Below are 11,013 nucleotides of genomic sequence, written 5' to 3'. Positions count from 1 at the left end.
CAGGCCTCCAGCTGCTGCCACAGAGACCTCAGCTCTGCTGCGTGAGCCATGGCACAGTGTCCAGCCCTCCAGGCACGTCACCGACAGCCTCGGGTGTTACAGGCAGCTACACCCCACTCTTGGTATCGCTGCAGAAACACAAGCTGCCCACATCTTGTGTTCTGTTCACATCCAGCCTGAAGTAATTTCTTTTTATTTTATGATGAGACAGAATTCTGCGTGAGAATGTGTCATTCTGGAGAAGTGACTGCTTTCTCCTCTGAGCTTCTGGGAGTGCTGATGTTTGCTGTTAGCACAGGGGGATTAATGAGCAAAAGATCAAACTATGCTGCTGGGAACAGCGTTTCCTGCACTGTTGGACAGACAGACATGATCCAAAATCTAGGATGATGTTGGAAATCAAAGCTTACCCTGCACAAACCTGTGCACTGAGGTATGTCTGTTAGTGTTTCACAAATCCAAACTCACTCTTACGTAGCTTGGCTGGGTTAATCATTTGTAGGCCTGGCTATGATAAACTCTAGGAGATATCCCATCTCTAGTGACTACTCCTAAAGGGGTTGACATTTAGGCCAGAGATCTGCAAAATGAGAAAACCTGAGTTTAAGCATGAAAGTTAATCACAGTGCGCACAACTTCGGAAACTCATCTCACCTAAATTTTGCAGACACCTACATCTAGTCTAACTGTCTATAGTCTCCTTCAAAGAAGTCTACATTCAAGTAGGAGGAACCCCTCACCATGCAGCTGAGCTACAGCTGATACTCAAACCAGCACCAGCAGTGTGCTCTCAAAAGGTTGATGGGTGATACCTCAACTGAGGCAGTTAAAAGTTTAGATGAAGCTAGCCCCTTCAACTTTCTCTCATGGGTAGGGAAGTAGGATCCTTCAGAGGGTGATTTATCCCAATACTGACATTTCATACCCTGTCAGAAGTATCCATCAAGATTTCAGTCACATCCTCATCAAAACAGCTACCAGCCTAAATAAAAGTGAAAAATACAATACAGTCTGTCTCCCTACTTAACAGGGCTTGTGGAAATATAACCTTATAGGGCTTGTAAAACACTTTAGAAAATGCTATAGAAGCGTCATTTGTAACTTGCATGCCTTCTTCCTTTAAAATTATATGGTATAAATATATATTACGGGTTTTTTCCCTTCATACGTAATACTGATGTCTTGACAAAGCATTGGAAAATGTTTTGTGTCATCAGGATTTGTGTATTTCTGTCTCTCTGTATAAAGCATTCCAGAATTTTGTTTGTTTGGCTGGGAGCTGTGTTCAAAATCATGAGGTAACGTTTAAAATGTACACGCAAGGGAAAGAACAGACAAGCTATTTTGTCCTATTGTATTAGCTGGGGGAACAAGGACTGTGGGGAAGGAGCCCCGACCGTGGCTAATGAGACCCGCTGGGATGTGCCCAGCCCTGGATTTCCTGCAGAATTGAAGAGCTGCTCTGGTGTTTCATATTATGTAAGTCCCATTTGTTATTGTTTTTCCAAACTGGTGCTGCCTGTGTTCAGCAGACTTGAAAAACGCAGCTCACACCCCATGTCTCTCAAAATCGTTCTCCACACAGAATTACGCCCTCTGAACTCAGCAGGGTCAGCATGCAACGCCTCATAAACCTGGGAGCACGCTCACCAGAGCCAGCCTTGCAGGGGGAAGAGATTCTCCAGCGATCCCCATGCTGACTCAACACTTGGCTTCAAGTATGTGAAGGGCGTTAGGTGCTTCCCCAACCGTTTTGAAGGAGAGTGGAGGCATTACCTAGAAGCTGACAGGTCATCTTAGTCCTACTTAGAGCTTGATCACCACGGTGCATTTTTGCCAGCAGTTCCTTACATGATTGTTTGGGTAATAAATATAAGCTTGACCAAACAAAACCAAATCAGTGTTGTGATACTCAGTGAAAATTAGTGACCACTACCTTTCTTTGGCTAACACCAGCAGCTCCAGCCATCTCTGTTTGAGGCAGACAAAGAGAAGCCTCTGAATGGGGTGTTATAGCTCACAGTTTCTTTTAAAGCTGTGTCTCCACTAACAGCATGTTAACTCTTCAGGTTTTCTTCTAGTTCCCTCTAGATTGCTCCCTTTGTCTCTCTCTCCTGCTTAGTTTTGGCCTTACTTTGTTTTCTTAGCAAATTCCAAACTGTCTCACCCATGGTTATTCCTGATTTTGATCTCCACACATCCAGCCCCTGGACCTCTCTCCTTTATAGATGTGAATCTCTCCCAGTCAGTATTTAAGACGAGAAAGCAGCGTGCCACTGACAGGCAGGCAATATCAGGACATTCAGAGTATTTCACACATATAAAGCTTTTCCTTAGCCTCTTTCCTCTTCTTTTCTCAGCATTCTGTCAGACAGCACAGAAAGGATGCTAACATATGTATATATACATTCAAGGGTTTCTTCGATCACTACAGGTAATGATTTCAGAGGAGTTCTCCCTGAAGCCAAGGTCAAGGGATTCAATTCCTTTGCAGGTATCCCTCTAAGCCCACTCAAGCAATTAATACCACAATACAAAACAACACAACTCCAATCCAAGGTCGTTATGGCTTCACAGTGAAGGTGTGTTGACCGCTTCAACAACCGACCTCCAGGTCCTCACTATCCGAAAGTGAGGGGTGCCAGCCCCATAACTCCAGTACCTGCTCCCTCAGGAGCTACTGGGAGTTCAAAAGGGCTAAACCAACTGGATGCACAACTTCTGTTTCAGGCAGCAGAAATCTCTAGCTGCCTTCTCCAGGCAGCAACGTACAGCCCTCTTGCCCTTGGAGCCTGGAACATGCCACACGTCTCATTAAAGCGCTGCTGCTCTCTGCCCCCACACTTTTAGCCAATGTATGTCCTTTAACAGTGGGAAATGTAACTGTTTTTAAGTTTTCCATACCCATTACAGAATTTAGCTGCAAATAGAGCGTGCTAGCATTTAGGGTTATTTTTGGATGTGCTCTCTTGTTCAGCTTGGCTAAAGGCTTCACAACACTAAGGGACTTTTTTTTAATTTCTGGTTGTAAAATTACATTTTGCAGGAGTGCCTTATCTTATAGGCACTTGTGAATAACTCACACAAGGATCTTATCTACTTTGGCTCTATTCATGCTTAGAACATAAAGCTGCACTTGAGTACAGAGTTTGTTGGACTCAGGTGAATGAAGATGACTTGCAGTATTTGCAGGTCATAGCCAAAAAGCTGCACAGTAAAAGATAAGCTGCCTCTGAGGAAATGCAGAGCATAATCAGTTGAAAACCTCCCTTAATCTAGTTGGACCCTAGCAGAAATAAAACAATTAATTGCACTTTTGCAATCTGCAGGGGAACCCTGGAGAGCAAGCAGCCTGAAAGGGAAATTCAATTGTCTGTTTTTTCCCCCATTAGGTTCATTTTCCCCATATATTTTTCTCTAATTTCTTTTTTCCCCTATGCTTTAGTCACAGCACTATTAAGCCTCAAGTTTCATTACTGACATCCACTGAAACAGTTTCTCCTGTGCAGACGCTGCTCCACTGCAACAGGCCCTTTCCCAAGGATGTTTTGGGCTTCTGTAAATGTATATAATCCCTGATTTTGTTTTAAAATCAGAGGCTGAACCTCTGTCTCTCTACAGACATAAACCACCTCTGCCTGACGTGACTCAGCAAAACATACTGTGTATTTCTTCCATGGTGTTTTGTTCCCAAGAGATAACGTGTTCATAAACTGCATATGCTGGTAAGATCATACACAAGGTTTGAAATAATTGATTTATACAAACCTGATTATTTTTTTCAAGGAAAACTTTGCAGAGAGATCTTAAAAATCCAGTTCACCCACAGCCCTTAATTTAGTGATGGTGACATTGACTACATTTGACCTGTTGCAGGCGCGGAAGGAGGCAATGTACCAAGCAGCTCCCGTGTTCAAAGCCCCTCCTGTTGCTCAGTGCGGAGAGGCAGCAGCTACACGGATTGCGTGGAGATGTACATGGTGGCTGGAGCAGGTGCTGGGGGGGCATGAGGTGGCTTTCTCCTTGGGATGACATGCAGGTGCCTAGTGACACCAGGTGGCAGGACCCACCACAGCACCACTTCACCAACTGTTACCTAATAAACCCAGGTACTTTTCCTGTAAAAATCCAGCCTTCAGGATTCTCCCAGCAACTGCCTGAGACCTGCTAGTTTCTCAGGAGGAAACCAGGAGGAGACAAAGCACTGACAGCAAGGATGACAGAAGGCTGGTAGCACAAAGCTGAGCGTTTGGGTGGCTGGGTAAGTGTGGCTTAGAGCATCTGGTGAGGGTGAGGCAAAGCCAGCAGATCCTGTGTGCTGGCACGCTGGAGGAGTGAGGAGCCACCTCCAGGGACTTTTCCAGAACCTCCTGTGACTCCCAGAAGGTTAGGTAGTTACCACCACACAGCACTGCCAGTCTTGTGGAGCAAGGCACCAATAGCAGCCACAAGAGCTGCTACTGCTGTGCCCAGAGACCCAGGGTGAAATCTGACATCAAAAACATGAGTACTTTGGATGGCACATTTTTCATTGCTCACATTGGACCAAAGTCGCTCTCTAATAAATCTTTTAGGATAGAGGTAATTAGCAAAACTCACTAGCTGATTAGTGAGCTTACCTGCACAAGGAGATTTTGATAAGATAAATAAATGTATGCAACTTTATTACAGCATTAATGCACCTGAGCTGTCCTGGCCCTGAAACCTGCTCTGCTTTGTGACCCCTACTTGCTCCTTCCCCAGGGCCACTCTGTCAGTCACCTCCACCATTGCTGACAGACCTCAGTGGAAGAGGGTGCCTGTGCTCCTGAATTGATAGCACCTTGCTCAGTTGTTGTTGGGCCATGCCCACTGCTCTTGTCCTGGCAGCTCCCAGCTGCAGCCAGGTCCCAGCTGCAACAGGCTATTCAGATGTTGCTGCACAGCTCCAGGTGATAACATTTAGTACATGGCCTCAGAATGGACCCTGGTGCTTCTCGTTTTACTAGGACAAAGATGTAGCTGGCCAGTGGTGTGTAGAACCCAGTCTGGGAAGCAACTGAGAGCCCCCAAAGTTGGAGGATACACACAGAAAGAGCCATGAACAAACATTGAAATCATCTGAGGATGTGGCTCTGTGCTCCCCATCCTTTAAAGAGGTGCACAGACTCCAGCACGCTGGGAACAATGCCTGGAAGAATCACATTTAAAAGGTAGATTGTTCCATTACTTACTTCTTCTAAGAGCTGTTTCCTAGGCAAGATCTGGTAAGTATGAGAAACCAAAGAGACTTGGGTTCGGTAACAACAGATGAAACAAATATCAAGTTAGAAGTTTCACACAATAGTGTAGAACAGTGTGATGTAAGTACTTACCAAAATTGCTCTTGAAACAAGTCTACTTCTTTAAAGGATAAATGATTCAGTGTGTCTTCTTGTCTATCTTCACTTCAATAGCTCTTATTCTGAAGCCTGTTTTAATCCAGAAAAAATAGCTTCTTCAACACATTACATTCCAACAATACTGACATTGCATCAGTCTTTTCCCAAAGGAACACATTCCCTACCCTCCAAGTAGTCCTGTGCTTCCTTGCTCCTTTGTTTTCATGTTTTGCCAAGCATTTGGTATCACAGAGACAAAACCACTGTCACACTGCCAGAGTAATCAAAATACTTTATTTTGCTTTTTGGGGTTTCTTGGGTTGTTTTGGTTTTCTTACTATTGGTCTGAACTACAACAGTACTAAAAGTACTGAGCTTCCTACTTCCTTTAGGAGTTTGGGTTTTTGGTGGGGGGCGGGTTTTTCTCGGTGCTTTGGGTCTCACTGAAGGCGGCGGGGCATTCATTTCATAAAAATCTTCATGACAGTTTCTACATAACGTTCATCTGGTGGGGGTTTCCTTGGGCTTCCAGGCTGCAGGAACTTCTTAATTGTAGGCATATTGCTCATTTTTGTTTTAAAAGCCTAAAAAGACCCCAAAACACAACAGAGTAAGAGAGAAATTCCAGCAAACAGTGCTCCTTGCACAGAACTGCTTCCCCCTGCTGACAGAAGAGATCCTAACATTTGTTTGGATCTCCATCCACAGCCTCCTTCTGTCCAACAGGAGAAGGACCTGGCTGCTGCACAAAAGCTGGAAGGCAGAGAACTCATCCTCGACTGTACTGAGTAGCTTACTGAAAGAAAACTGTCGCTTAATGTGGTGCCCTTAGTTTCTAGTTGTACCATAGAAGGCAGAAGTGAAGCGAGTTTACTGGGATCCCAAAACTGTACGACCAGCCAGTGTAGAAAATGGCACATTGTGTCATATTCTAACACATCAACCTGTGTCACAGACTTTATTTATCTGGTATTAGATAGCATCTACTGTCAGGAAGCAGAAAGATGAAGAGAGAGAAACTTAGGTCAGTGATTCCCTTGGGATGACAGTATTTGATTTCTATTGAGGAGGCATGTACCACTCAAAGAGGGACAGGTATGCCTAAACAGGGTTAGTCAAGAGCACACAAACCAACTAAATCTATTCCCACTTGTGCCTGATGTTAAATAAACATACAGTGACAGTTCCTCAGAGAGCCCACACTCCTGATTTACATACATAGCATGCAAAGATGATTGCTTTGAGATTGCCCTCTCATTCCTAAATGCAGGCATACTGAATAACAAAGTTACCTGTAACTGAGGAAACCCTGAGAGCACAGAAGGTATTGTCTCCTCCACTGCTAAAATGGCTTCAATTAGCTGAACATCTGCCCAGCTTAATTTGTTGCCCACGAGGAAGTCTTGGCCGTGCTCTTTCAGAACCTGCAGAGTACAAGAGAACGTGGGTTGCAGACAAGAATGGGACACATGATGCCTGGCAGCTAAGCCTTGCAGCTCAGCTGTCCAGCTGGACAGCAACTGTATCTGAAATTTCTGGGTGGAGTTTTTGTCTGGAAACCAGTGAGCCTAAATCACTTTATTGGGGGGGTGTGGGGGGGTAGGGGGTTAGCTATCTGAACTCTTACTAGTACACAGACAACAAAGTTTGGTGACTCTAATGATAAATGATGATAGGCACCAGGTACAGGGTCAAAACCACATGGTCAGTAGACTTCTAACGTTAACAGAAATAGAGATAATGGAAGAACTAAAGAGTAACTCAGACCATTTATAAAACTGCCATTTAGATATTTCATTTAAAGTTATTCCAATGTTGATATCAGGAATCAAACAAGTGCAGAATCACAGTAACTAACCAAAGAGAATCCCTGCCTTTGGGAAGAAGTTATTGCAGTCATATGAATTTCCTAGGAAGTTCAGTCAATATTCCTGTTTTCCATCAAAAGTAGACACATGTTACAAAAGTGAGAAATGGGTTTTGTCTACTGGTTCTGAAAGTGGGATGTGCAGAAATCTATGGCAGTTTTACTAAAGTGCTCCTAATCTCTCTACCTGCTTTCTTGGCAAAGCATTTCTGAATTCTCCTAATTAAAGAATTCCAGCTGAAATCGCGAGACATGTGCCCTAAATAAATACACGTGTGGAATTATGCCCTCAAGGGAAAAAGAAATCATACATGCTTGCTTTTACTTTAGTGAAAAGTTTTATTGCATAGCTGAGAACATACTTGTTTGTTTGCTGGGGAGTCCTGACAACTGTCCTGACAACACAAGCCAACAGGCAGAGAAAAGTACTGACAGACACAAGAAAGCTGAAGATTTGGATCTGCACTACAAACACTTTGTTCTTTTATACCTGCAAGTACAATTTTTTAGGCACATCCTCACTGTCACTTACCTTTTCAAAGACTGGGAAGTACCTGTTAGTTGCCTTCTCCTTAATTGAGTCAATATTTTTCTCCTTTGCCTCAGGTGGAGAGAAAGGAAGCATCAAAACCATTTGCATCAGGTCTGTTATTCCTTCCACATACATGTCAATTCTATTGGTGGGAGAAGAGAGCACAGGAGTTATTTAATCTGCTTTTCAATTAACTACAGCAACTTAAAGAAATTTGCTATCTCCACCATAGTGCCAATTTTTACAGCCAAAACTAAACATGAACTAAAGTTAAATATTTTTACAGGGACTAAAAGCCTGTTTCTGTTCAACAGCTGTTCAGAAGCCATGGTTAAAATCCAAATAAAGGCTAGAGTCCTGGCTCTTTATGGTGTTAGCCTTTCTCACTCCTGTCTGCTGGATTTACAGGGTTGAACTTGTTTTAAGTAATGCAGCTACTGAAGAACAGATCGCTCATAAAGTGAAAGAAGGTGTTACAGTACAGGGCTCTCTCCTTCAAGTCTTTCCCATAGAGGTTGTATTTCCCTGCTATGTAGCTGAGGATGGCTCTGGTCTGCACCATCTTCATCCCATCAATCTCAACCAGGGGCACTTGCTGGAACAGCAGGGATCCATCTAGGGTAGAAAATTGAGGAAAAACTTGTTAGCTCCTTCAAGGCTTCTAGCTTTACAGGAGAGCAAGAGAAACAAGAGACAGAGATCCTGCCTTTTGCAGTGTGTGTGAGGGTCGCTGATGTCTTGCCCTAACTGTAAAATTCCATGCAGCAAACCAACACTGTGTGGAAGAGCAAATATTGACTAGTCGTAGTCTCCATCCCGCTGCTGTAGCTAGGTCACCGTAGTGCAGCTGGGCCCCTGGCTTCACAGCTTTGCCAGAGCTTCGCTGGCTGATGGGAGCTGGCACCAGCTGCTCCTTTGCGCTTCTGGACCTTGCCTCATGCTGGCAGGAAAAGCACTTACAGCCCAAGGGATCAGAGGAGAAAAGATCTGTGTTAGATCTGAACTTGAAGACTTCCAGTTCTTCCGAATGCACAGCAGTTCCCTAGCAGGGGCGTATGCACAGCAGGAATTGTGAACAGGGTACTACTGCAGCAAGGCTCAGCTACTGGGTAAAGGAAGAGACAAGGCCACTTCAAACATCTGAAGCTACAGAGTCAGAGACAGGGATTACAACAGCCATTGCAGATTAAGTAAATTTTACACAGTCACTTCAGGGACAAGAGAGTTGAATGTCCTCATAGATTTTGATTACAGGGCTGCTGTCAGCATCATTCCACAACATCCTAAGCCCATTTTGGTAGGCAACCACAATCCCTTCCTGTATTTGGAGTCTTGGTGCTGCCAGGAGCATTTGTCGGAGCCTTCAGTGAGGCGGCTCTGAGAGCTAAGGTGCCACTGAGAATCAGCACAGAAAAGCCAGTCTTTTCTATACCAGTTTTCTGCTGGAGTAATTCATTGTCTTTGGGGATACTCCCTCCTCCCTTTACTCATAAAGGGCATCCAGAGAACAATCATGCCCATTTAAATCACAGCAAAATTCCAAATCCAACTAGTCAGCTGCCACTTTGCATTGCTCCAAGTTAATAATTTAATTGCTCGTTTTTTAACCCATGCATTGCATCCCTCTTTCACGCATAAGGGTTCATTTTCATAAGCACATCTGTCTGCTTTCTCCTCCACAGAGCTATTAGAACATTTGCTAGCCCAGAATTAATAACTGTTCTTTATTTAAGCTGCAATTAATAATATAGAAGAAGTTCAGGAAGTAGTTCTTTGCCTGGGTTTGTTTCTTGTAAACATCCACAAGAAGATCTGGTATCTTCACATCTTCCCACAACACACCTCTGCAGCTTAAGGAAAAGTTACCACTTGATATCTGTCTAGCAGAAGCAGGAAAGCTGTCAGCTCTGCAGGGATATTTTGCAGCTGAAAGATGCACAAAGTGAATAATACCATCTGATTTTCTGGCCCTTGACAAAAAGCAGTGCAGCAAATGAGAGTGAGCTTAGTGCACAGTTTGTTTCTTATCTACAGGTGAGAGGGATTTCTCTCTTACAGCCAGTAGCAGAGAGCTCCTCCTTGTTTTGCAGTGAGGGCCACTTCACACAGCCACTGCACACAATATATAATCACAGGATTAAAAGCAGTTTGCTAATTGTTTTGCTTATTGCATTGCACTGTCTGAAGGTGGAGTGTGGAGCACACATTAAAGCACACATCTAGACCTACTATTTGTCATAGACCAGCAGAGGTCCTCAATATCCAGGTAGCAACTTGGGGAGCCCATGGCTGCACAGATTGAGCCAAGGTAGGTATCTCTCAGACCAAGGGGTAAAGGTCTGCCAGGCCAATATTGCTTAACTCACTCTGTCTCCAAAACTGCTGTCTGTTTGGAACAACCCTGGTCCATGCTTTATCCTGTACGCTGCTGTGCCACTGCTTGGATGGTAATGACCTGGCATAGGCCAAAGTCACGCCTGGATCTTTCTAACAACGTGGTGGTGTCTGAACATGGGAAACCCTGCCAAAAAGCATGTTGGTAGGGAGAGGAAAAAAATTACAGGAAGAGGCAATGTGGGGTTATTCATGTTCGGTCCTGTCTTGCACAATCAGCAGTGTTCCAGAGGTCCCTTTATCAGGATGACTAATTAATTTGTATTTCTTCAACCCATTGTATTAAACCCCACCTTTCTCTTTGTTTTCTCACCCTCTTAAACTCAATACATGGAAGTCTTTGATTTTCTTTATAAAATTTCCCTATCCTTTCATTCACCAGGTAATTAATCTCTCTGGATATGGATAAACTTGTACCCTACAGGTTCATCTCTACTTATCTACTCAACATCAGCTTAGGCTGGCCACATTCACTCTATTCATTGCTCTCTGCCTACAGAGCATGGTGGTCACATCTAACTGTCATCTTGGAAACGGCCACCAGCCTGGGCCAGCTCCTCCATGATGCCTATGAATCACTCCAGGGAGTCCTATTTGCCCTGAACTAAAAGTGTGGCAGGAGCCATGTTAATGGTTCAACAACATGCAATGAAGTTGCAGTGAATAGTAAGGTTTGCTACCCCCGTTTAACATACTACAACAAACACAAGTCACAGAAGCTATGGCTCTTAGCTCATAGGAATTGTTTGCCATGCAAAGAACAGGTTATTTGAGGTGTGCAACTAGAAGTTTTCACTGTTGCAAATAAACTGATTTAGACCCACAAGTTTAGCTAAAATGGAACAATTTTTTGAGGGAGT

At 43.9% G+C, this 11,013-nt stretch overlaps 1 protein-coding gene across 1 annotated transcript in view; it reads right to left on the bottom strand.

Annotated features, from left to right (window-relative positions):
• Positions 1-5,632: 5,632 nt before the first annotated feature.
• Positions 5,633-11,013, bottom strand: part of LOC311189503 (uncharacterized protein) — a 28,336-nt gene continuing 22,955 nt past the window's right edge. Inside the window, exons 10-13 of the mRNA XM_084261166.1 lie at positions 8,242-8,374; positions 7,760-7,901; positions 6,653-6,784; positions 5,633-5,944 (exon numbers count right to left, since the gene is read on the bottom strand). Of these exons, the coding sequence (XP_084117292.1) occupies positions 5,822-5,944; positions 6,653-6,784; positions 7,760-7,901; positions 8,242-8,374 (530 nt within the window). The 3' untranslated portion in view covers positions 5,633-5,821. The remainder of the gene's footprint in view (positions 5,945-6,652; positions 6,785-7,759; positions 7,902-8,241; positions 8,375-11,013) is intronic.

Source organism: Gallinula chloropus (genome assembly GCF_964237585.1).
Source record: "Gallinula chloropus genome assembly, chromosome: 3".
Lineage (NCBI taxonomy): Eukaryota > Metazoa > Chordata > Aves > Gruiformes > Rallidae > Gallinula > Gallinula chloropus.
The sequence above is the reverse complement of the archived record's forward strand: the minus strand, read 5'-3'. Positions and strand labels throughout refer to the sequence as shown.